General features: G+C 34.5%; 1 protein-coding gene across 1 annotated transcript; it reads right to left on the minus strand.

Annotated features, from left to right (window-relative positions):
* Positions 1–27,830, minus strand: LOC149800120 (UDP-N-acetylglucosamine--dolichyl-phosphate N-acetylglucosaminephosphotransferase-like). Its single transcript, XM_089959716.1, has 8 exons — positions 27,600–27,830; positions 21,070–21,190; positions 20,192–20,405; positions 12,266–12,412; positions 9,227–9,311; positions 6,592–6,780; positions 4,708–4,951; positions 1–2,510 (listed from the first exon to the last, which is right to left on the minus strand). The coding sequence occupies exons 1-8, from the start codon at positions 27,755–27,757 to the stop codon at positions 2,448–2,450; spliced, it is 1,221 nt and encodes a 406-aa protein (XP_089815842.1). The 5' UTR covers positions 27,758–27,830; the 3' UTR covers positions 1–2,447.
* Between the last annotated feature and the right edge of the window lie 92 nt (positions 27,831–27,922).

The following is a 27,922-nucleotide window of genomic DNA, read 5'->3' on the forward strand; positions in this document are numbered from 1 at the left end:
TAAAATACAATTATATTATTGCATTAAGTATGTCACAATTAAATTGACAACTTACATTTTGTCCATGTTCATGTCATAAAATCAACAGAAAACCATAACACCTGCCATTTTAATCCGTTTATAAGATAAATCTATGAATTCTAATTCACATAAAACATAATGATGATGCAAAAAGTGTAATGGTTGGCATGTTGCAATATCTCATAATATGTGAATTTCTTACTTCTTACAAATAAACAATGAAAAGTCCACACTTCATTGATTCACAGTATCCTATAAATGTCACTGCTGAATCCCATTTGATATTGACCCTAAGAATTTATTTTCACTGTCTGAGTGACCAAATAAAGTTATGAAATCCTACATTGTCATCTAGTCATCGTAAATATCATCTGAGTACAATTCCTTATCTTTACTGTCATATGTAGGTGGGTTGAGACTGAACTTGGGCTCTGTAGGTTGACACTTTGATCACACAGACTGTGAAAACTATTAATGGACGTTACTAAATAGTTGTCAAAAGTGCAGCAAGATCACAGTTAAAAATTAAAAAATCCAACCTCTGTTACTTGGCACTGAACAGGTATCAAATGCATGGCTCATTCAAAGAGTTGTCACACTGCAAAACAGGGTGCTAAAGGATTAAGGTCAAAAAAAGCACAGTGAGTTGTAGGACTCTACTTGGCACTCAACAAGTATCAAATGTGTGGCTCAATCAAAGGAAAACAAAGTCAGTGCTGCCTTTACAAGCCAAGGGATTATCGGCCTATATGCACTGGCAGATAACTTGTGAAATATTACTTGGGAATTAGAGCTGACTTATGGAAAATGAAAATATAAATCTAATAATAACTTTTATTGTATCAAACACAAGCAGTGTTTATATAGCACAAGAAATGTATAATACAAATATGCATGAAATGGAAGCAATATACTTGATAGTAAACACCTACAGTAAATGACATTAACAGACACTTCACTTGATACAAGTATTGTGTAATGAAAACCATCATGAAACTGATCAATACAGTGCATGAATAAATTTTTATTAAAAATAACGACTTATAAGCATGTATAGATGGTAACTGTTCATACATCACAGCAGATGTACAATTTATTTCTGCAGAATGAGATAAAATTCATTACTGTAAATGGCAGACCAACAAAGCTGGAAAAAAAAATCATATCTAAACATCTAAATAATTATCAAGTCTACTGCACCATTTCATAATTACACAAATTTAAAATGACTGGATTTCAAAGCTGTGCAAAGCTATACATTTTCAAATGATACATTCTTTAGAGTAGTTCAAACCTAGAACATTGAACTTCTCTGTTTGATTTCATGTATGCTTTTGGTTTTGTTATATTCATATGATCATTCTTTCTTCCAACATACAATGCACACATGTAATTTCTGGTACCATTTGTCCTTCCTTGATAAGAACTCTCCTAAGAACTCACAACATAGCACAACAATAATTACTAAGTAAAATATTTAGTTGTATTTTACTTGCAGTTACTGAATTCTCTTTTTCTTACCATTACCAGAGATGCCCATTGCCACTCAGGGAAATATGGGAGAAAAGGGTAAATAAATTATTCAACAATAGGGTAAAAATTCATTTAAAAACATTAATAAACATTCTATTTGCAGTTAAATAACGCTATTTACAGCACACAGCTCTGATGTATTCGTTTAACAGTCTTCCAAAATGCTACTGGCTCTTTTAAGCTTTGCCAAAAGGTCCTTTTCCAAAATTGTCTCCACATGGCAAAGGTAGATCGCCATTTATCACACCACATGGCTCCATTCTCAAATTTTTTTTTACATCATGAAGAAAACATAATTAAGCTAAATGAAGCCAAATAGTGGCAGGAAACTGATCATATGATACGAATTACCTGAAAAGACAGGGAAGGAATGAAACACAAACTGTTCTGATTATAATGGCAGGTTATGTGCCAAAAACTGGTCTTATGTCGTAAACTACCATAAAATCAGGAAAGGGCTGACAGATCTCAAGTTGTATGCCGGAAATTGACGATATGTTCAAAATTACTGGAGAAGACTTGAAAGGACTGAAAGTACTTGCATATGGCTTCAACTTCTGGCAACAAAAAAAATCTATTTTTTTTAAACAAAAAAATTTGATTCTTAAATATGGCAGTGTGATTTGTGAACAGGCTCGGCAACTCTGGCCATTCACACCAAATTAGGGATGATCGGCATCTCGGCATTACTTTCAATTTCATGTATTTATCAGTATTTACTCACCATCTTACATTCTTGTTTACTTATTACAAGAAATATTTTTGTTGTTATTAATTATTTAAAATTTTGTTTAAGAGCGTGCATGGGAAATCTAAAGTAATACTTTTCACAAAGTGAATTACACAACATGTCTGGTTTAAGTCAAGAACTGTCCCTCTTCCTTTACTAATCTTCAATTGTAGAATAATCTTGCCACTTGATATCTGATTAAAAATGCCACTAAACTGAAATATCCCTGAAAGAGAGGAAATAATTACATGATTATTTTTTAATGATTAGGTGGAAACTTTTCACAGAAATACTATATAAAATCTCATATTCATCCTGTCAGTTGGGTGCAAAGATGCATTACACACCATAACTTGACCATATTGAATCTATCAAAATAAAAACTCTGGACAAGTTGTACAGAATTAAATGTGATTTTAAGTTTTCACAGAATGTGTATCTCTAAGCAAAAAATTTATTTTGAAGCTTAGCAAACTACATAAACTAATGACCATTACTGTATTTGTTGAGTAAATATTTTTGGTTACTGATATATAACACATGAAATATATCAATCAAATTGCAGATATGTCTATCATGGATTCACCAACAGGTAAAACTGCTTACATTAAGCTTTTCCTTTTTCTGACATTTGATGACAATTTCTGATTGAAAGCAAAGGATGAAGGCAACAAATAATAGTAACAAAATCTGGCCAAGTGCATGCTTGATGACATTTTTTAAAATTTATTTTTAGAATCAAAAACCATATCTGATCTTGGATCAGCCTCATTGGACAGGTCTTTATGCCAGAAATTAGAATTTTGCTTTGTGATTTTTGAGAAATCATTTAAAGTTGTCTCTTTTTTTAAAAAAAAAAACTATTTGGTATTGATGGCCATATTTCATCAAAGACTGGCATCATTTGTATAAATCTTAAAAGCCCTTTACCAAAATGTCACATTTAGTCAAATTCTGATCTCTGTTTTCTGAGTTGTCTGATTTTGTTGTTGTTGTTGTTGTTGTGGGGTTTAATGCCACTTTTCAGCACACGAACCAGTATTAGTGGTGGAGGAAGAACCCGAGAAAACCCCGGAAAGAACCACCAACACACGAGAAGCTACTGGCAAGCTTTATCACATACCCACATTGGCCGAATCCGAGACTCGAACCCACGCAGACAGAGGTGACATGGCAGTGATCTGTTAACGGAGAGCGCTTTAGACCACCACCCCACCCAGAGTTGTAAAATGCCTTCATGCCAAGATTATTTCTAATAAATTTTGTTAAAAGTTTCAGTTTTTGAAAGTTTAAAATGGCAATTGTTGATAGGCACATGACAGCTAGGCATGGTAATACCGTAAGTTTGCTTGGCCTGACTGACAGGTATGTTAAAAAGTGAACAGTAAGTAGGCAACTATGATGTACCAATAGCCACTAGCATTTCTAAGGATTAATACACCCACAAAATTTTAAAACTGGACAATAAATTGTATCAGTGAAATGGAGCTAAATCTAACAACAGTACTGTGAACAGCACACACACACGTCATACTGACTTTGATATCTGTCCTTCATGTCAAAAACTGGTAGGCTTCTTCCTTATCCTAAGTTCAGGCCATGCCCAAAATCTGGGCTGAGTCCATTATGCAGTACTACCTTTGTTGTACTGAAACCATTTTTCTTCTGTCAAAGAGTGATCTTGACCTTTGAGCCTCAGAATTAACAGCCTTCTTTGTTACGTCAAGTACAAGCCATAAAACCAACGCTGCTGCGAGGAAACCAATCGTTTACTTTTCAGTCACAGTGACCTTTTCATCTTTAAAAATCAACAGGGGTTCTTCCTTATACCAAAGCCACCTACAATGTCTGACAACAAAAAGAGATGAACTCCTGTGATTGTGTGGAAACCTTTTTCCTTCTTTTAGTGGCCTTGACCATTGACCTGTTTTTTTTTATAACCCATGTGCAAAATATCCATGAGGTGGAAACTGTAGATGGTGAAGAACTCAAGTTATTAGGAGAAAACAATGTCCTTATTTCAGTCACCATGACCTTGACATTTGAGTACTAAACTGAGTACTCTTCCTTACCATAAGTGCAAGTCATCCACAAGGTTTGGTAACCATAAATGATGGAGAATTAAAATTTATGTTCCGGAACCCGATTTTACCAGACACATGAATGGATGAGAAACATAATATGCCTGATCTTATTTACCATACCATCAAAAGCAGGTCACAATGATGGAAGTCAATAATTCTGCTACAATTTCATAAATATACCCAAGTGATACAGATAAGCTAAAACAACTAAACCTGTGATAATAGTGAGGACCAAGACTCGAATGTCATCAAAAAATTGATTTATGTGCCCCAAAAGCACAACAAAAAGTGCTAGCATTCTAAGCGGCTTACATATAATGCACATTTTCAACGGCTTACCTGTATTGCTAGAAGAATAATGACTGTTGTCTTTTCATGGAGTGGTCCCAGGAATTTTAGCAGGAGGTTGATAAAAGTCAGGTTATTACACTCCATGTACTCTTTATCTTCTCCAACATTTTCTTTAACCTCAAGTAAACCAAGTTTTCTACATACTTGAATAAAAAACTTTGCCAAAATATGGAGGTCTTTGTATTTGAATCTGGTGAAACTCATTCCAATTTTGTCTATACCTGGATCGTATCTGAAATAAGAAAAAGGTGAGAAATTAGTCATTTGAAAAAAATGAAAATTGCACACAAGAAAATAAAATGTTTATCTAATGATGAAAACATGAACCACCAGAGTGGAGTATATATAAACTGGATGCAAAGGCAAATTGATATGCCATATGAGTAGCCTGTGCTTACTGGGACAGATCTGAACCTACCTATTTCCTGCAAGTCAAAGCCAATGACCAAACTAACACGTAGAAAAGGAAATATTACTGCAATATCCTTATGAATTAGACGCATCATCGTATGCAATGTCATCCGAGCTAAAACAATGTCCAATTAGTCTAGAATAAAGGGTGCCACTGTCACTCAATTAGAATAGCATCAGACTCATAATCCTAGGGTTGCAGGTTTGATATCCACACAGGCCAGCCAAGGTTGGCTAACTTGGTGTCCTTAGGAAAGGCACTTAGATTCCATTTCCTTGGCATGATATAGCCAGAACAAAAATGCAGAAAATGCAGTTAAAAACCACCCAACAACATACCAGATGCATTAGGATTACAAATACATACAGAATGTGGTAAACAAATGGCTGAAAATAAAATTTTACTCATGCATTAAAATTAAGTCATGACTACTTAGTTTCTGTATGGCTTAGTTTTTATAAGTGAAAGTGAAAATAAAAGTAACTAAATCATGAAAATCTGGCCACATTAGCCAAGATTTTACATGGACTCTTTCTGAGAGGTCTGTACATAACAATTTCTCATGAGTATTGGTAAAATATGGTCAAAGATAGAGTGTGCATAATGAACTGCGGAAAATTCAAAAGTCTGTTAAGCATGAAAATTGAGTCACAGTGATCTAAATTTAGTAATTGCTGAGTTATTCTCCTTCATATGCATAAGTATGTGTGTGATTCAGATTTTTAATGTAGCTTTAACAATTTTTCAGTCATATCGCTACAACGTCTGCAGTGTAACAGTTCATAGTGATGTCTAGCACTGGGGCATCATGCTGAAGACATATAGTCTATGAAGTATAACTATTTTCTAGTGGGACTTTTTTTAAAGTCTTGAGCAACCTTATCTCACTATAAACCCATGGTCATTTGGACAAATAGCTGAATGTATAAAAAAAGGTTTAAATTTGCATTTTACACAGAATTTCCTGATAAAAAGTGACTGATTAATGGGTAACTTACTAACCTATGGCTATCTCTTTAAACAATACTACTTTCTGTAAATGCCATTGGTGAGCTGCATTTATTAATGAGTTTTGATTACATCATATAGAACATAGTTAAAAATAAGGACAGCTCCTGAACTAAACTTTTGGTATTGGTGACTTCCCTTTCATCTACCATAGCTTCAGTCAACTCTGATGATCATTATGAAGAAAATATAATTTTCAGCTTAATAATTGACATTCAATAAAATTGTACTTCCTTAGTTTTTGCAGAATGTCCTGTTCAAATTTCTGAATGTGTCAAATTAAGATATTTATTTGTCACATTTGCAAGGAAAATGTTTAAAAACAGCCTTCATATATCTGTAATACAGACCCAAAATATTGCCAGCAGTGTGGAAATGGATGGAGAAAACTCTTTAAAGAGAATTATCTATACGATGTTCTTGAAATGTGTGATGTTTTCAAGATTTTCTACCTTGGTAATCGATGCCTTGGACAGGGAATTAAGTGGAAAAGTTGAGGTGTTGAATATACAAAGTTGATGACCTGAGGTATGAAGAAAAGAAGCATTGTTTTGCTGAAGTGTCCCAGTATGGCTACCACTGCAAAGGTCATCCCAGAAAAATAACAGAAAGTATCACCAACAAATACTTGAGATGGATACCTGTCAAAAGAAAGAAGGCCATTAATATTTGTTTAATGAAGTTATTTTTATCACCAAAGAACAAAATGCTATCAAGATATGTATTAATTCATTTGGGGGATATCTCACGTAGAAACACTTCAGAAAAGCATAACTACCCTTAATATCTCAAAGAAATATGAGGTCAAATAAAAAGAAAAAGATCTTTTTGTTTTGGTTCAACAGTTACTGTCAAACTCAGCTGAGATGTGGCAGAGGTTTAACTGGACATCAATTCTGTTTAGGGTCCATGTGTATTTGTTGAAGTTATTGAGCTATTTAATTCTCCTACTTAATAAATGCCCTTTTAATATGACTCAAAGATAATGGAGGATGGTTACTGCTAAAATACATATTTAAATGCCAAGTTTGATAGAAATTCATTGGGACTTGTTGATAATATCAAGTGTACTAACAGGTCTTAACAACAATGAAATAACAGGCTCTCTCAATTGCTCAACTGGCTGTAAGAAAGTAAAACTAAATTCTGTTCTAACAAATGCTTCATTCTGATAGATAAATAGCTTTTACTGGAAACATTTACAACATAATTTACTCCCATCATTAAATATTTTGTACTTTTGAATTAGGAGACAACTATGTATAAAATGCATAACAAATTGATCAAATGAGTCTCTGCTACAGACTGTTATCAAATGGTTTTGTTTCATATATCTCTAATAACAAGAGGTCTAAGTAAGACCGACATGGCTTGCCTAGCTTACATAACCATATCACTAAGCAGGCCTATGAAGTATGGTCAAAACAAAATCCAATGTAAACTATCTCACGAATTTGCTGTAAATTTTCAAAATTTTATGGATAGTCATTAATTCTTTGCCCAAGAAAATGCATAATTAATAAGCAGCGTCCCTTGATCAAAACATAATTCAAAGATATTGATGTTATAAACCTATTACCTAGTTTTATCAAAACTGGATGAGCAACAGTCTCATGATTTAGACAGTCAACCAGATCATCTCATTAATATGTACATTTCTCACTTATTATAGAACCTATGATGATGATACAGGTTTATTTAATATCTTGGAACACAATATGACTGAAATTCAGTCTCCAGTGTGGTAACATATTCAACAAATCAGACACAAGATTACATCAAAAGTATGCATAGATTTTGCTTATAATCAAACTCATCCAACATCTTAATAATACCATGATCTCTGCCAAACATTCCCTTTCTTCAATAAGAGCTCTGATGACCTGACCATGCTGATTTCTTATGCTTCATGATGCCATATTAGAGTTTTAAAGTCCATCTATGCTATAATCTGCTTGTTGGATTGAGGCATTTTAATCATACGAATATCCTTACTAAAATTTTTTTATCTTCTTGCTTATTCAATCTTAGTTTTGTAGCACAAGATTCCTCAGTGCTAAACTTTTAAAACTGCCAGTATTTTAATTACACAAGGTATTCTGCCATTTTCCTACATTTAATTTCAAAACACCACCTAAAAGTGGGCTGATCAGTATGTCATTTGTTTTTGTCCATCCCAAATGTAAATTGGACTCGTATTAAAAGCCATTTTCAGGTTCACTCAACTGTATTTCAGTAATACTTTCCAACTCCAATAATCTGATATACTTCAAAACTTTAATAATAATGTCATCCTAACTATCATCAGCCAGTATTTGCCAAATGAAGTTACATTATGAAAATGAACCATGTGGGGAGTCAGCAATTTGGGGTTTTCTAGGTAACCTGTATTTAAAACAGGCATTTGTAAACCTCCTTAATGACTAAAACTACAACAGAATACATGTTCCAGGGCCCAATATACAAATGAAAATTTAGCTTAACAACCATATATGTCAAGCCAAACAGCAAGTTGTGTCAACAGTTGTTAACTTGAACAGAGACATTCGTTTCTACAAGGGCTACAAGACCATTACTGGTAAAATGACTTATGTTGAGACAAAAATAATTTATTTAAATCAAAAATTAAGTACACCGCGCAAAGAATATTTTTATATGCATGACATTAAACTAATTTGCGGGAGTTCTCAAGCATCACTGCTCAATAAATGCGTGAATTCAAACAAATTTTGCACGATTTGTGCACTCTGGCAACATCTCTGTGATATGTCTTGTCAGAGGAAATTACCTTGATAAAATAAGGAATTGTATCAGGTATTTGTAAATTATATTCTCTAATTAATCAACTGCGAGCCCTACTTACACTTTTCCTCATTACTGGCAAAGATCTACATTGTTTCAAAACTCAATTTAGAGACAACATAATATGTACTCAACACTTTTCTAAAGTTGTTATGATGAATTAACACATTTCAATGGTTATGAACCATACTGTGAACTACAGGAACCATGAAATTACAATAAATTACTGCATTTGCAGACATGATGTCACTTGATTTTACAAATATTCAAATGTGTCATTCATACCAGTTATAGTAGAGTAAAGCTGAACACACTGCGATGTACGGCAACATGAAGTAAATACTGAACACGTGGGCTTCTCTTTGATCCCCTGAAGAAAAAAATGGAAAAGAAAAGATTTTCATTTGTACGTTACAACATTAAATTCCCATAGAAAATTTTCGTAATTTAATAAATGCAGCATTATTTTTAAAATACAATTCTTTGCAAATAAATTATCCACTTATCTTATAATTTTGCTCTTTAATCTTTACTATGAAAAATAGTGTTAATACATTTTTCCAGCTTTATTACTGCCAAAAATTCTATTATTTCCAGTCACAAGACTAATGAAAAGTCGGACTAATGGAAAGTAAGCTATTGTAACCTCAGCACGGGCATTATATACCAGGTAAACTGAGCTTTAGTAACCTATCTTAAGCTCAGGAGCTATATAGAAGATAGCAGGTAAACTGTACCATTATAACTTATCTTAAGTTAAGCCATTATACTTCAGGTAGCACGTAAACTGGACCATTGTAACTTATCTTAAGGCATTTTACTTCAGGTAGCTGGTAAAATGGACCATGGTAACTTATCTTAAGTTACGGCATTATACTTCAGGTAGCTGGTAAACTGGACCATTTTAACCTATCTTCAGCTCAGGAGCTATATAGAAGATAGCAGGTAAACTGTACCATTGTAACCTATCTTCAGCTCAGACACTATATAAGTTACCAGGTAAACACCCTGACTAAAGTTTGGTATTTAAAATCGCAAAGACAACTGCAACCAATGATTAAAAAATGAATTTTGACATGAAGACAAATTTATATTATCCAGTCTCATTTCTTGCAAATGCCGGCTTTCTAAAAGTAACGTTTGTACTAAAGGGAAAGTGTAATTTTACTACTATCACTAAATAGTTGTTACTGAAGTCTTCCATTACAAAGAAAACTGACATTTTAAACAGCATGCATCTCTGAGCAGATTTATAAAAAAACGGGAAGATTTTTTTCCCTCCTATCTAAAGCAAAGGTGGTGTGAAGGAAAATTCACATTAACCTACTGGAACCCTCACTGACATCAGCCACGTCTGAGATCAAAATATCCAATTTTAAAGTTTAAAAAAAAGTTTAATTCTCTTTTTTTTTACTAAACCCCTCCAATGAAAGGGGTGTGGTGTTGTCTGGAATGCATTCTTGTCTTAATCTAATTCAGGTCTATATAGATCTAAAGCAAAAAGTTTATAAGAACAGTCTCAAACACAGCACATCCCCACGCACCAGTATTTCAAGTTACAATGATTGGTTAGTTACTTTTAAGTTGGTTATCAAATGTGAGGTGTGGGTGAAAAGTTTTTCTGTGAAGATACAAACTGCACAACAAAATTTCCTTTGGAAAAGGCCTGAATTAGGCAAGTTTTTAAATGAACAGCAAGTAACTGTAAGTTTACGTATATACACTTTAATGGCATGTCAACGAAATCCTGCCAACAGACAGCAGAAATAAAATGGGAAACATTTTAAAAAACCAGGAGTATAAATCCTTCCAAATAAATGTAAACATGTAGTCCATCAATAAAATAAAAATCTTAAAAAGTTTGTCAAAATATAAAAGTTGAAAAACGCAAAATCTTCATGAAGAAAAACCTGCCCAAATCAAAGTAAGTAAAACGTGAAAGACGTGAAAATTCTTTGAAAGTAAAAACAATAAAACAAAAGGATTGAAAGCATAAAGCCCATAAAATATGGGATCAAACTTTATCATATAATAAACATTCTTTTAGAAAATCAATTTATTTTGGGATAATATCATCACACAACTGCTATGATCAAGTTGACATCATAAATTTTCTATAAGAATATGTTCCAATGTTAGTGGACGAAGGCATGACACACATTTTAGTTTAGGTTTTCCCTTCAGGAGGTATTCTTGGTTAGGTGTCCCATATATGATCTTCAACTAAGTGATGGCAGACTTCCATGGTTCCTTAATATAAGATAAAGCATTCTTACCATGACCAGACCTCTCTCAATTGCTGCTGCTGCTGAATGTACCATAGCGAAATATTTGAGTGTAATTGACAAATTCCCATACTCCATCCACATCTTGGATGTAGAATAGTCCTAATGTGTCCTCCCATTAGTCACATGAGGTAATTAATGGGACAGGAGCTTAAGTGATGCAGTGGTTAGCATGAGGAACTCACACCAAAGAGGCCTGGGTTTGATCAGCACGAATTCTGCTACAATGATGTCCTCTTACAAGGCACTTTACTCCAATTGCCTCAACACTCAATAAACTATTTTTATATAAAATCCCATGCTAACAATAAGTATGGTCAAGAAATTCTGGCAGTTCATCAAGCAACAGATGTTATAAAGTCATTAGGTAAGGCAGTTTGTCAAGCAATAGATGTTATAAAGTCACTAGGTAAGGCAGTTTGTCAAGCAATAGATGTTATAAAGTCACTAGGTAAGGCAGTTTATCAAGCAATAGATGTTATAAAGTCACTAGGTAAGGCAGTTTGTCAAGCAATAGATGTTATAGTCGCTAGGTAAGGCAGTTTGTCAAGCAATAGATGTTATAGTGTCACTAGGTAAGGCAGTTTGTCAAGCAATAGATGTTATAAAGTCACTAGGTAAGGGCACATAACTCAACTGTATTAAGCAACAGAGGAACAATCTGGGGTTTTGAAGTTTGTGGCTTAGCCTGTTTGATACCTCAGCCTGTATTTTCTAAATCACATTGTAAAACCCAACAGCAAAGTGCTAACACTTTTTTAACACTGTGATATAAAGATCCAAGGAGGGTAGATGGGCACGATCCCTAAGGGTACTAAAGGTATAATGAAATTATCAAACTTCAACTTGGCACTTATCGTTTAAGTTTCCAATTTCACTGAACCCTTCACACCCTCTGGGACCCCATCAAAGTCTAAAAAGCTACAGTATAGTACTGACAATTTTTAAAACTATGACATGGGTATTGATAAGTGGCAACTATGCAGTGAAAGTAAATGGTATATTCAGAATATGTTCTCAGCTGAGCAAACAGTCTTACCTGTGAGTTCTAAAAGATTAAAAACCAGCACAGATATTGCTATGATCAGACTCTGTCCAGACTCCAGCCCATTGATGCCAGAATAAATGTTGATTGCATTGGTACAGAACACTGCAAGCATTCCCATGTAGATATAATACAAAATTCCTGGAATAAATGAAAAATGTGGCATGTGAGATGCACTCAATTTATACCCATGTGAAGTGTGATGTGATTTGGACTTTTAACGTAGCTTTAACAATTTTTCAGTCATTTCACTACGATGTCTGCAATGTGGCAATTTATAGTGATGTCTAGCACTGGGTCATCATGCCGCATGATGTCCCACCCAGTCACATTATCCTGATACCAGGCTGACCAGTCCTAGCACTAACCTCTTAATGCTGAGTACCAAGCGAGGCAGCTGTTAACACCATTTTTGTAAGTCTCTGGTATGACTCGGCCGGAGATTAAACCCAAGACCTCCCGCATCTGAGGCAGACACTCTAACCACAAGGGCACCAGAGCGGTTTTATACCCATGAAACCAATTTATAATTTACTATTACGGTGCTTGACTACCACCATTTTCAAACACAAGATCTTGACACTGGCAATGCTATATTGCAGATGCCAAAAAACTCACTACAGGAAAGTGATACAGGTGTTTGCTCTTCTGATAATGCAGTCAAATTTCAAAAGCTATTCACAAGTGTTATCAGGTATATATTTTATATCAATTTCAGACTCAATAAAACAAAATTATTTCTATAAGTACTCAATGCACTCTTTTCATATCTATGTTAAGATAATCTAATCTGAATATAAATGAAGCACCAGTCCAACTGACCAACTCTCGTCTAGCTTAAAAGAATTCCCACGAACCCATGATAAGACCATTTCTTTTTTTTACCATGCTGATTGTAGAAACCATCTCTGACACTCTTTTTTTTAGGGGGGGTACAGCTACTTTTAATGATATAATGCTTATCTATATGTTACTTTTACATTGCTTTCCTTTTCTGCGACTCTTATCCCCAAGTCCATGCTAATCATTCACTCATCTATTAGTACTGGAGGGAAAGAATTTAAAGGAATATAATCCCAGTCTGTCTAATAAGTTGCAACAAAAGTATGTAATACCTTTCTCTCTTGACTTGGACCAAGAGTATAGGACATAAAAGTAGGATGGGAAGAGGGAATCTCTGCAATAGTAGCAGGTAAGTATTACATTAAAAAGATAGTTTTACTCCCACCCACCTACATTTTAATAGCAGTCATACAATACATACTACAAATGCATTGCTGAATTTACCAATTAGGAGAGAAGCGGATGGCCTTAACAAATCTGGTATAAAAAAAAAACTGCACTAACACTCATGATAAAAAAGAGTGTTCACTACTGTAGGCTTGAAGAAAGTTGGCCCTCATGTTCTCCCAATGGTGTTGTCCCAATCAATATGTGGCTTAACAAAAATAACAAATGACTTCACTCTGAAGGTTAAAGCAGATGATAGTTTGAGACCAACAGAAGGTGGCTGCTGTTCTTGCAGGTTTAATGCCATTTTTCAGCACATAGTGAAGAACTCAGGAAAACCCCAGTACGAACTACACACTCATGGGAAGCTACTGGCAAGCTGTCTCACATGCAGACACTGGCCAAGCCAGGGATGTAAACCCATGCAGACAGAGGTGAGATAGCAGCAGGACTTAGGATACAGAGACTTATGTAAGGAGGCAATACTCACCACCATACAGAATGCCTGCACTTCCTCCTCAACACCTGACCAGACAGATGGGAAGGAGTGGGGGACCTCGATGGCAGGGGAGAAACTGTTGCCATGGATTCCTTTGAAAACTCATTTTAAGCCCATAACCAAAAACATACTGTTGCCAGGAGCCAGCTCCTGAATCAAGACATCACCAGTACTTCTCTCTCTCTCTTGAAGTTGAAATGGGGATGCGGTTATCCTGCGGCCACTCGTCAATGATAACTTCTAGACTGTGTAGGAGGTAAGTGGCACTCCTCCCACTCAACCAGGCTGAAGGCAGCAGGTGGCAGGGGTGGGTGGGAAGAGTAAGGATAATGCACTTCCCAGGAAGTGAAATACAGGAGAACAATGAGCTGGAGAGTGTCAACTGGACCCTCCCACAGTCAGGCAAGTGACCAGTGGGATTAACATATGATTAGGGGATGGGGTTTTGACCAGATCCCTATCCCCTGACTATTAATCAAAACTGATGATCAGTGTACGAATCATGATAACTATTTCATGACCAGTGACTAGTCAAAGATCAAATGGATAAGCCCACATCAGATTTATCCAATCAAGACTGTTGTTCTTCCCTCTCAGGAAGAAGTGATTTGTTTATCTTGGTAAGCGTGACACCTACCTTGAGGGTGTGCTGTTCATCAGTAGGAGGCATGACTAGCTCTCAGGTCTTTGTCCTTGCTTTAGGCACTCCCACAAACTTAGCGCCAACTTAAATTGCTGTGCTGGCCCCGAGTGGCTTAGTGGTCTAAAGCGCTCTCCGTTATGGATAACTGCCAATGTGGGTATGTGAGAAAGCATGCCAGTAGCTTCTTGTGGGTTGGTGGTTCTACCTGGGGTTTTCCTCCACCAATAATACTGACCGCCATGCATAGCCTATCATGTGCTGAAAAATGGTGTTAAACCCAACAACAACATTGCTGCAACACAAAATTAACACACACACACACACACACAAATCAAGAACCACAAAAAGGTAGACAATATTTACCCTATCACTGGAACAATGAAGATGGATACAATATACTGAAACACCACTTTTTAAGCAAGCCACAAAAATCCCTCAAAATTAACCCCCCCAAAAGGACATAAAATTTAATAAAGCAATGACTCAAGAGATAAACATTCAATCAATACATTGTGATATGCCAAAAAGACATTTAAGGATGAAAATGAATTTCAAGAAATGTTACAATACACATTTACTGTGCAGGTCATCCAAGGAAAGAAAAAAATATTCCATATGTTGGCTACAAAACTGGTCTCGGACTGGGATCATGCTCTTTTAAAGTCTGGCCCTCCAATACTAATTTGGGGGGGGGGGGGGATAATTAGCTTGGAATGGGGACTAATAGTCCAGAAAAAGGAAACTAATGCAACAGTAGCAGTAATGTATTACTTCTATTAAACAAAACTTTCAAACTGGCTGCAGTGGTAGCCATATTGAATAAAACCAGTTTCATTTTTAGGATGATCTAGGCATTTTTTAAAATTCTTTTAGTGAAAACCACCTGTCAGTATGAACATACATTCGCAGGAGTAGAGGTAAGAAGAATTTCCAGATGGCTGTTGTTGCAGCCATACCTGATGTAAGATTGGCAACATTTACAACCAACTAGAGATCAAAAAAAGTCTTTTGCTGAAAACCGCATACTGAGATCGATTCATTAAGAGTGGCAGTATGATTTTCTAGATGGCCATCACAGTGGCCATATTGGATGTCAGATTGGCATCATTTTCATTTAGGATCAACAAGACAATATAGAAGGTTTTCAGATGGATGGTACATCACAATATGTCTTTCCATTTTGATGGAGTAGCAATAACAAGATTTTGAAGATGACTGCCAAAATGGTCATACTGGACACTAAAAAGGCACCATTTTCATTTAGGACCAACACAACATTTACAGAAGTCTTTCAGTGGAAACCTCATGCTGAAATGTCCATCCTTTGCATTGTGACAGCCCAACTGAATGTCGAAGAGAAACCTTTTTCATTTAGGATTAACCAGACCATAGAATGAACACGTGTGTGTGTGTGTATAACATTTCATGGCATTCCTACAAGTAATTAAGGGTCATCTGGTCTATGACTTGGACAGCTAATTGAGGTGACACGGTCAATCTATCTGTTTAGAAGGAGTAGCAATAAGATTTTCAAGATGACCACCACAGTGGCATTATTAGATGTCTGAGTAACACAATTTTCATTCTAAACCAAGGGATGAATGTGTGTGTAAAGTTCCATGGCAATCCTCAAAGTAGTTTTGGAGTGTATGGATAACAAACTTGCTAGCAGACAGACGGAAAACAGATAACAAACCATATCATAAGCCCTTCATATCTAAAGCTAAGAACTGCAAAAATAGGACATTCCTACGTAAGATAAAAATGCAAGAACATGAATCAACAAAAGGCTAAAATTAGCACAAATTATTCAAAGTTAAAGTTTAAAAATGTTAGAAAATTACTTCAATGGCATTTCATCCTGCTGTTTTAACATAAATGTCTGAGGCCCCCAAAGGACACCATGCAATTAGGATTCTTGTTTTGTTTTTGTTCACCTGGTCTAAAAGACCATCTCATTTCAAAATCTGCATCATCAAATGCATGTCTGCACATGCAAAATAAATTTAATACATTTAGAAATAGATCATAGGAGTCCTTGCCTTTACTGACTCCTGGGGCAAGCTCAAATTTGCTTTGGGCCAGCTCAAGTTTGCAAGGCACCTGCCTGCGAGCAAGTCGAAAAACAATTAAGAGAGGGATACAAGATACAAGAAATTTTAACACTAATAGTCTGGCTAACAGACTTGCATTCAATTGCTTTTGTCGATTACAATTACAATTATGAGGTACCTGCAGATGTCAATTACAATTTCAACTACTCAAAGTTATAACTGTTCCATTACAATTACACTGCATCAATGATATTTTTGTCATTGAAAGTAATTACTCAATTACACCAATTATGTTGTAATTGAACTCAAGTCTGAATCCCATCTTAGACTGAGTAAAATCGTTCACATTAACTTTCACTGCTTCTTCTGTAATAATTCCTATATTATTAACCTTGCATCTGGCAGTTAAGATAAAAATGTACATTTTCTCAATTTTTATAATTTGTTTGGAACTAAAAAACACTTCTATCTTTTCTTTTGTAAATGACTTATAACTGAGAAAATTATACACCTATAGACCTTCAATTACAATTACACCAATTACATTGCAACTAAACCCAAGTCTGCTTGGTAATATATAAAAATCATTAGTAACTCTGTGCAAGTACTTTACAAACAAGGGGTTGTATTCAATTCCTGATGCTTTATGTTTTGCAAGTTTACAGCCTACGATCTTGCCAGAGTACATATATCAACACCTGGTATATTCTTCTTCAACACAACCCGTGAGTTTCTATCATCTACTTTATGTGTTATTTCTATCTTGCAGTTAATTTCAAGGTCAGTCTCACGTTTTTCTGCAGAGACCTGATAAAGAGAATGTTAACAAGTTTACTAGTTAAAATAAGTTTTGAAAATTAAGTAATAAATATTTAAATCTTATCAGTTACATTTTAATCGTAACGTGCACATATCAGGGATTTGGACATTTTTTCAGATTGCAGACTCTAAACAACTGGCTTCACAATTTTTCTGATCCATGTTTCTTGTCGATTTTGTGCCAAGTACGTGTTAACTGTAAATAATAAAACTCTTGAGTTAAGAAATAAAAGGCATTCGTCACTACCAATTAACCATCAGAAGGATTTCAGTCAAAGTGTGACTGATTTTATGAAAATCACTTGTTCACAAATGGTATTTATGATTTGTTATTTATGTGATAATTACAGGAGACTGATATATACATACTGCTTGGCAAACAATTAAATGGACAAATATAAGTGTTCTCAAATCATTCTCAAAAGTCAGATTCTCAAATATGTTGACACATGTCACCAACTTCAAGGCGACTAAATGATAATTGTTAAGTAAATGGATAAAGTAAGCGTTTACCTATCCTTCACCTGCGAGTATGAATAAATCATTATAAACAGTCAACCTTTCAATCTCTCCCAATTAAAAAATCTTAGTATTTCCAAACTCTTTCCTACCTATTCATGTATCTGTCTGCTTTTGTTCTTGTAACAATATATGCATTCTGGCTCTTTCTAATCTACATGTCTATATACATGAATTTACATATACATCTCTTTGGATAACTTTAATTATTTGCACATGGTTCTGAGGTGCCAACAAAAATAAAAGGAAAACAAAATTTGAATAAACATGAAATTTCCTTAAAATATTCCATATATTATCCAGTCTACTTACCAAGGACAATTTTACTTTTTCAAAAAATTTTAAATTCCAGACCTGCCAACCCTGAAGAGTCCGTCTCAGAAAGGCAGTTGTTTTTTCCATAAGATTTACCAGGTTTCAGTAAGGTGCAACAAATTATCAATAACTGCTATTGTAAAGCTGGAAAAGGTAATTAAAAGTTGGACGCATTGACGATAAACATTATGTTCAACTGAAAAGTTTGTAAAGTATGCTTATACTTTATTTACCACTAATATAAACTCTAGTTCCAAACTCTATGCAGCTCAATGGCTTGTTGCTATCTCTCAACTTCACATAATTCTTGCTACTTGCTAATTCTTTTCCATTTCACATGATGATGGCAATCAAATCTCCCACCATGAGACGTACTCAAATTGACATGTGACGTCCAATAAACATAATTGTGTCCTATCCAATCTGAATACTCCTTTTCATTCTTCTGTGTTATTAACACTTTTCTAGAAGCTTATTTTTCCTTCCGTTTTAAACATCGCTGTCTGGATGCCATTGTTAAAAATTCTATGATTAACAGCTTGATCATGCAGATGCTTTGCATGAACAATCAGGTGCAGTTTAATAGCATCTGGGGTGCTGCTTTAAAGTTAGCCTGGTTTCCTGACCAAGTTTACTAAGTCTAAGATGAAACCCAGATCTAAATAAAACACATATGAACCAATTATCCGGATTTTTCAGCAACGATCATTTTTTCTTAAGTCCATATTTTAAGGGTAATTTTCGTAAGACTTGGCAAAATCGTAAGAGTTGGTAGGTCTGAAATTCCTGAGGATGAAGTGCCATGCTCTGCCTGTCTGCTCTAAGCTGCACCCTGCAGCCCTGAGGGATACCCCATCTTAAATCTCTAGAGGTTAAATATATATTACTTATGGTAACTTTCAACATGTAAACTTTGGGGATCAACCAGTTTTGTATTGTAGTGCAGACCTGTCAACCCTAACAAGGCTGTATCAGTAAGGCAGTTGATTTATTCTGTAAGTTTGACCAGTTTTCAGTAAGGTACAACAAAACATCATAAACTGCTTATGTACAGCTGGGAAATGTATTTAAAAGTTTGGTATTTGAAACATGCAGCAACAATAAACACTATGTTCAAAGAAAAGTACATGTAAATGTTATTTACCACTAGAACAGTTGCACAAATTTCAGTTCCAAACCCTATGCAGCTCAGTGGCTTGTTACTATATCTCAACTTGATGTAATTCTTCGAAGTTTTGTTTTCCAATTCACATGAAGCTGACAATCGTATCTATTGCCATGAGACATATTCAAATTGGCATGTGATGTCCAATAAACTTAATTTACTGCTTTTAGACTATGAATATTTCTTTTATTCTTCTGCATTAATTATTAACACTTTTCCCTTTCATCTTCAACATGCACTGCTCGCTGGATGCCATTAAAAAAAATTCTATAGACATTTTGATCATGCAGACACTTTTCATGACAAAATATATGCAGTTTAAAGCATCTGAGGTACTGCCATAAAGTTAGTCTGGTTCCCGGGCTAATTTCAATATATCTAATGTGAAACCTGGAACCAAATCAAACACAGACAAAAAAATTATCATGATTTTTTTAGCAACAACCATTTTTCCATACTTTTTGCTTTTATTCCATAAGTCTGTATTTTAAGGGTCATTTTCATAAGATAGCAAAATCATAAGGGTTGGCAGGTCTGGCAGTGCATTAAAATGCCATCTTTTAAAAGGGTGCCCTCAAAAATGATTTTATGTATAAAATTACCTGATTGGCACCCAGCACTCTGAATTGACTAGTGGTCTGGGGACAATACTACACTTAATGCTAAAAATACAAACCTAAATCTAAATCAAAGCCAAAAAGACTTCTAAATGGCTTTGGTACTATGATGGTTGTGGAGTTGAAGTTTGCAAAGTACACCATCAGCAGTGGTAAAGAAGCCATTGTAGGAAGCAGCAGTTTATGACGCCATTTTAAATCCAAAACATCATCTGCAAATCCCAGGAAAATCATGCAGCAGATGGAAAGCAGTGCAGCTATGTACTCAATATACTACAAATAGATAAACATGTACTGTCACACACAAAAACTAACACAATTATATTCTAGTAAACAATTCAAATACAGTTTCTACTGCTATATTCATCAGGTATTATAAATGTTATGTTACTTTCATTTAATACTTTTTCACTTTATTTATTTTGTCCCCATTTTTAAAAAGCAGTAACAACTCTAATTTCGGATAGATGGATACAATTTGATTTCATGTTGTAGATTTATTTTCAAGCACAAATTGTTAAACAATAAACCAAGATATATATAAGGTATCTGACTTTATACTATGCAATTTAAAGTGACTTTTAAAATTGTTTTTCAAAATGAAAATGACAAAAAATACATCACAGCACTAAAGTCCACCTTTAGGAAACCTCTTTTACATGTAATAAAGAGCCAGGTAAATTATCCCAAGAAACAGGTAGCCTACTGTTCCTTTAATCTCATAAGCAAAAGCAGTACCATATGGCCACATTTACATAGCAGACATTGGTTCAGAAAGGGCTTAGATACCAGTTCCTATATAAATCAGATAAAGCTGTGAAGAAGCAATATTTGTGGATTTTCTAAGTTGCTACAAACAATCAATTTTATGACCTACACATCCTCCCCTCACCCCAATGTACACAACAAAGACAAAGAATTATTATAACAACCAAACCTCATTATAAGGGAATTTGTCTGATACTGTGTCAGACAGATGTTTGTAGAATGGAACAGGAATAAACAGAAACATGATAATCAGGAACACAGCCCCACATATTACACCCTGTGCTTCTGGGCTGAAACAGAAAATAACTATGGTAAATATAAAGAACAACACAATATAGCATGCATTTTATGGATCTATTAGTTGATTTTTGTTTAGATTCTCAAAACCATTTCAGTAGACATCCCTCCCTCTCTGCCTCAATAAAACATTTTTTTTTCATGAAAATTATTTTTGTGCTAATTGGCTAATTGCAGATGTCATTTTTTTAAAAATGTATCTGCTGTGAATACAAAATGATAATGGAAAATTGAACTTGCCTTTGGAAAATTTGAGACAAAATGTGGTATATTTTAAGGCAATCATGCTACATTTATAACAGAAAATTAAAGGAAGACTTAGTTGTAATAATTTACTTATACTCATAAGTCAAGGATCTGTGAACACTTATTGTATCCATTTATTGAACTATTATCATAGTTACCTTCAAATCAAAAATTATTTGAGGATCTGACTTTTGAGAATGATTTGTGAAGACTCAAGATTTTTTGTTCATTTTGTTGTTTGCAAAGCAATATGTACTAAGTCTTCTGTAATTATTATGCACACAGCATATTATAAATGACACCATTAGGAACCACATTTTCCAAACATAATCATGCTTTGAATGAAATCCTCATAATTAGTCATAAGAAACAAATGCCTTTAATTTCAGAACACACACTTGTGAAAGAAATATTTCACATTGTACTTTTAGCAATTAACACCTAGTTACAAAATTGGCAACATGCATCAAAACAATCTTTGAAAATCTAGGACAAACTACACAAGGCTAACAAACTGAAAGTCAACGAATTCCCGACATGAGCAAATAATATGATTTTATGTAACTTACAAGTTAAAATATTCAATATTCTTATTATCATGTCTTCTGCTTGAGAAAATGCAAGACTAACTTTGACATTGACTACAATATGGAAATGGCATACACACAAAATCTAAGCTCATCCCAGAAGTCAGGCAAATAGATTTGTAATCCCTGCATTATCAATTACCAATGTTCACAGTCTGCATAAATGACTGTCATGAATACATTTTTTTGTGGAGACACTACATTTGTCTGAATGCAATGTTGCCTTTAATTGCTAATGTCTTCACCAATCACAATATTTTGCAGCCTGTATTTAACCTTTAAAAAAAATCATGATTAGCACATTTGAAAGAAGATATATTTATTACATAAACTCATCCTTTACAAATTCAGTTAGTACAAAATTGGTATCTTCCAAAACTATATATAGAACAGCTTTACGTAATCTGCAGTATTCAGGTGTGTAAAGAAGGAAAACTATATTATAAAGATATTTCTTCCTATTTTGCAGTCCAATTTTTAGAAAAGGGGTTCTCTTTTATATGACATCTTAAAAGTAATTAATATCAATAAACAGTGAGAAGTGTCTATCTGTCTAATACTTAACTGAATTAATATCACTTATACTTTGCTATTATGCAGTTCAAGCACAGGATATTGCATAAGATTGCATAAGATGACATCTTAGAAAATGTTACAAATTAACACTGGTGCATAGTCACATTTACTGGCAGTGGTTTAATTACCTAACCAATTGAATATACCCAACCTGGTTACTTCAGTCTTATTGTATGATATATTGGCATGAATCACAATTACTATTGTGCTAACTTGCTTCCCCAGGGCTGGTGTATGCAAGGATTGAAGGTAGTCAGGATTGTTGAAATTCCAATGTCTGATTAACTATATTAGGAAAGCCAGATAAATTAAGCTTGAAAAATGAGCAATGTTACCAATCCAAATGAAACCATCCTGTAAGAATTTAAAACATTTGATTTTAATACACTCTAACATAGAACATTCAAAATATTTGCTGAACATTCTGATGATTCACTGCAGAATCTGCAATTTTCACAAGAAACATTTTACAACACACTCCCAAATAAGCACAAATATTAAAACAATAACTGTTTGAAAACAGATTTGGTCAGGATGATGTAGCATGCTTTGCATGCAACTTTCCACCATACTGCAAGGTGAAAACAATCTCTTTGTAGCATACTGTAGGATTAGATATATTGAATATTGCAAACCATTTGATTTTACCGTTATTTTATTAATTATGTCAAACATGTGTACATGACAATATCCATCAATTAGTGTTTATTAGAATATCAGTTGCTATAATTTTCATGAATGAAATGATGATTATAAATACAGCGATTGATGGTTACAAAAAGACACTTATGCAAGCAATTTACATAAACTTATTTCATGGAAATTAAAGAATGTCCTTAGAAATTTCCAGTGTATAATTGGATAAATAATTTAATAAAATAGTCTAAGGTAATGTGACCTGATGTATAAAATTATCTCACTGATACACCTGGTAATTTTTAAAAACTATTTTGTTGTAGTAATAGCACACATTTTTGAATAAATTATTCTTCTCTAAATAATTTAACTCGATCATATTAAAAAAATTGAAGCTGTTATTATTTATGATCCTGAAAATATAAGTCATTAAATTTGTTTAAATAATAATAGCAATAACAACAATACTGTAGTGGTAGTTTATTAATACTGTTTTAATCAGATGTTACAATTATGTTTAAAGGTATGCAAAATTTATACTGCAAATCTTCGGCATATGTAATCTTTTTAAAAATAAATAATAATAAACTTTACACAGGACGTGCTATGCAGGTCACATATAATAATGGCAGCTCTCATCACCTTGGTGGTCGTAACTATGCACCGAAAATGCCCAGATGTGAAAAGTACATGGATTTCCATCCCAAACTATAGTTTGTCTTCTGCTCTGGTGTTACATGACACAGCAGTGGACCGCTCCAGTGGCTTAGTGGTTAGAGGATCCACCTCAGATGCAGGAGGTTGCGGATTTGATCCCTGGCCGAGTCATCCCAAAGACTAATAAAAATGGTATAAACAGCTGCCTTGCTAGATACTCAGCATGAAGAAGTTAGTGTTAGGACTGGTCAGCCTGGTGTAAGGATAATGTGGCTAGGTGGGACATTATGCTACATGTCTGGCATGATGCCTCTGTGCTAGACATCACTATAAACTGCCACACTGCAGACATAGAGATGGGACTGATTTTCTTTTAAAGCTACATTACAAATCACACACATAACACAGCGCCATAAGTGGGTTATTTAGTACCTGGGCATCTTGATTCAAAAGCCTTGCTGAAGAACATGCCACTGCTAGTGGTATGAACTGATTAAACTGTAAGATTCGAATCTACACCGTTTTGGCCTCCTTAAACAGTCTGGTAAAGCAGACTCCAGAATATAGCAAGCTAAAATGTTGTCACTTTAGACATTAATTTAAGATATTAAAAAAATCAACATCAATTTCATTTTATATCTATAGACTTTTCACACTGTGGCTTTTTCTTTTATTTCTTATGCCTCAGATTTCTTTAATTTTCTTTTGTAAATATAAACAATTATCAAACATGAATAAAGAAAATACTTATAATATTAATGACTACATCATCAAATAAATTATAAGTCAATGACAATACCAATATACTTTTCAACAGTATTTCTTGTAGTTGAGTGAATTTTTCCAATCCACTGCCATAACAATGTAACTAGAGGGCGCTTAAGTCAGACCTAGTGCCACCATCTTACTAATTTTGTACAGAGGATACCCTCTTTACAGGGCTCCCATTGTTTTAACTTTGTTTGGATAATTTCATGAATAGCGGGAATATTTTACATGATAACCTGTGCAAAGGAAACCATTTGGCTTTTCTTTTAAGTTATTGGTAAGAATTTTATACAGCTCAGAGAATATTTTCATGAAAAATCCAAAAAACTTGTCGATCATGGAGGGTTTCACACAGGAGAGGTTTTATTTATGTATCTAAATATAGAATGTGCCAAGAATATTGTGGTACTTATCTTCGTTTCATGGGAATAGGGTTGTACTGTAACATACCCTCCGTCTCATCTTTAACCGGAAATGTGTCAGTTATCTCCCTTGAGCACCTGGTAGAGGTAGCAACCACAGCATCTGATGTTTTATCAATAAAGTACAACTAAATCTGTGACAACATGAAATCACCATATCAGCATAATACATATTCATATATTTATAGTACATTAAGGTGATTTATTGTAAGGTACTTTACTGAAAAAACGTCAGACTCCTTCAGTAGCAACTATATACTCAGTGAATATAAATACTGTTGCTACCACTACCTGTAACCAGCAGTTTGCTTTTATTATTACTGCTACAAAATAGTATAAAACCTGCTTGATACCTTTGGATATGAAATTAATGAAGTAGTAAAAAAGATTAATACAAATTTATATGTGTATCTTCATAGATGAGACGTGATTGTTTTCTGTTTGAAGGATAAGACCTCCCACCCTGTAATAATTTAAAAGAATCTTTTGAAGTTTTTAAGGTTACTCACAGCTCAGGTTATTGTAGCATCCATACCCCCTGCATAAACATCTTCATTTGTCTGTGATTTTATTGCTATTTTACACTGTTTAAAAAATAAGTTAATATTGTTATGAAAAAAAAATGCCAGCACATTCCAACTATGCAATAAAGCAAATGCAAAATAAACATTTAATGTACCTTTAACAATTTTTCAGTCATATCGCTATCATGTCTGCAGTGTGGCAGTTTATAGTGATGTCTAGCACTGGGGCATCATGCCGCAGACACGTAGCATGATGTCCCACCCAGTCACATTATCCTGACACCAGTCCGACCAGTCCTAACACTAACCTCTTAATGCTGAGTGCCAAGCGAGGAAGCTGTTAGTACCATTTTTGTAAGTCTTTGGTATGACTCGACCGGGGTTCGAACCCACGACCTCACGCTTCCGAGGGAGACGCTCTAACCACCAAAGCGGTTAACAAATAAATAAATAATAATAAAAATTATTACAGTACCGTATTTAACTTTTCAAAGGAAATATTAGAGAAAAATAAATATTTTATGCAAAATGTCAGTCATAAAAACAATATTTTTAGATGAATTAGTCCATAAAAATCCTAATACTGGTAGGCATTTAAAAGGAATAAATACCTGGATTGTCTTGTTACATTGTCCTTATAGATTTTTTTTGAAAAGTAATGATGCAGATGTTACCAATCCCTTTTGTTTTTCACTTTCACATGAATTAAAACAAGCTTTACACATACTATGGCTTTTGGATTGGACATACTCATATTTGTAAATTCACAGTAATTAAAGCTGCAAATTCTGGATTGGTTGAGGCATATTTCCCAAACATTTCCTTTTATATACCACATACATTTGTAAATTATGCCTCAAGAACAGTCTGGCTATATTCTCTAGTGAATGCTTCATTAATTAACTGCAAAAACCTTTCCATTACTGGATTTATTTTAATATATACTGTACAAAAAATGCTCACTTTTTTGGAAAATTCTTTTTTTTGGTTGCTGGCAATAAAATAAGTTGTTTGCACTTGCTATTAGCAAAAACCATACTTTATTTGCTAATTTGTTATTTCTGAAGCTTTAACTTTCTAAAAAATACCATATGTATTAACCCGAGATGAAATTTTACATTTGGCCTGTTATCCCTACAAACAGGTGAGTACCGACTAAGGGATGACCAGTGTTTTTCTTTAACAAAATGTTTATTGTCAAAATTGCCTATTTTTCAAATTTGTTTTTTTAAATATATAATCAAGCTGATACTAGTGCCTCACTCTTGCTTTTCAGTACAATACCTCGAGAAGACTTTTCAATTTATATTTTCTGAAACATGGCGTTAAAAGGTTAATCTCTGAAAAAACATTTCTCACAACCAAATTATGTTGTTAACAATATCTAATTTTATTATTCTAGAACAGCTGGTTAAGAGTTTATTCTGGGCAAGAAAGACTTTTGTTTGGGCAAATAGATTTGTTGTGACTTTCAACCGTTGGATGCAAAAACGCAAGGTGGGGGCTTGATAATGTAAAACGTATCACGTTATTTATATTTTAGTGTTGTTGTTCATGGGTTTAACGCTATTTTTCAGCACTAGATAGGCTATACATGGCGGCCAGTATAACTGGTGGAGGAAGAACCCTGGAAAACCCAGGGAAGAACCACCGACCCACGAGAAGCTACTGGCAGGCTTTCCCACGTATCCACACCAGCCGAGCCTTGGACTCGAACCCATGCAGACAGAGATGGGATGGCAGTGATCCGGAACGGTGGGCGCTTTAAACCACTCGGGGCCTCCTATTTTAGTGTCAATGCCCCCCCCCCAAAAAAAAAAAAAATTCTTCGCGTGATGCGTCTTACTTTGTAGGACTAGATAATAGCCAAACAAAACTATATATTCTCAAGACAATATTAACCTCAAGCAGATGGAACTGACCGTTTGTCATTAAAATTCTGATATTGTTATATCACCACACCATTCAAGTCTTCAACGAACTCACATTTTGTTTTGTACCCGCTTGCTCATGTCTGCACCAAACAGGTCGGCACGCATAAATACATCCTTGAATTTAGGAATGATGTTAAAACACAGGTAGAAACCTATGAAAGACATCACGAAATTGATCAAAATATGAAATTTTGTATCGCTGAACTCCATATTGACAATACTTTCAGAATAATACGTGTAAACTAAAATCTTACGCAACTTTAGCAACCATAATGGATCTCGACGGAAGTGACGTAGCAGAGATTCTACGAGAACTAGTTTATCACATTGGCGAAATCCTACTGGCTGCTAACATTTTGGCGCAATTTACTGATT

Source organism: Sinohyriopsis cumingii, chromosome 5 (genome assembly GCF_028554795.1).
Source record: "Sinohyriopsis cumingii isolate HCF-2022 chromosome 5, ASM2855479v2, whole genome shotgun sequence".
NCBI classification, from domain to species: domain Eukaryota; kingdom Metazoa; phylum Mollusca; class Bivalvia; order Unionida; family Unionidae; genus Sinohyriopsis; species Sinohyriopsis cumingii.

Excerpts from the sequence above, each read along its gene's own strand:
- LOC149800120 (XM_089959716.1), bottom strand. The coding sequence starts at position 27,757 with ATGGAGTTCAGCGATACAAAATTTCATATTTTGATCAATTTCGTGATG. Across the intron at positions 21,191-27,599 it reads AAGCGGGTACAAAACAAAAT|CCCAGAAGCACAGGGTGTAA; the intron begins GTGAGTTCGTTG and ends TTTCTGTTTCAG. Across the intron at positions 2,511-4,707 it reads TTATTCTTCTAGCAATACAG|GGATATTTCAGTTTAGTGGC; the intron begins GTAAGCCGTTGA and ends CCTCTCTTTCAG.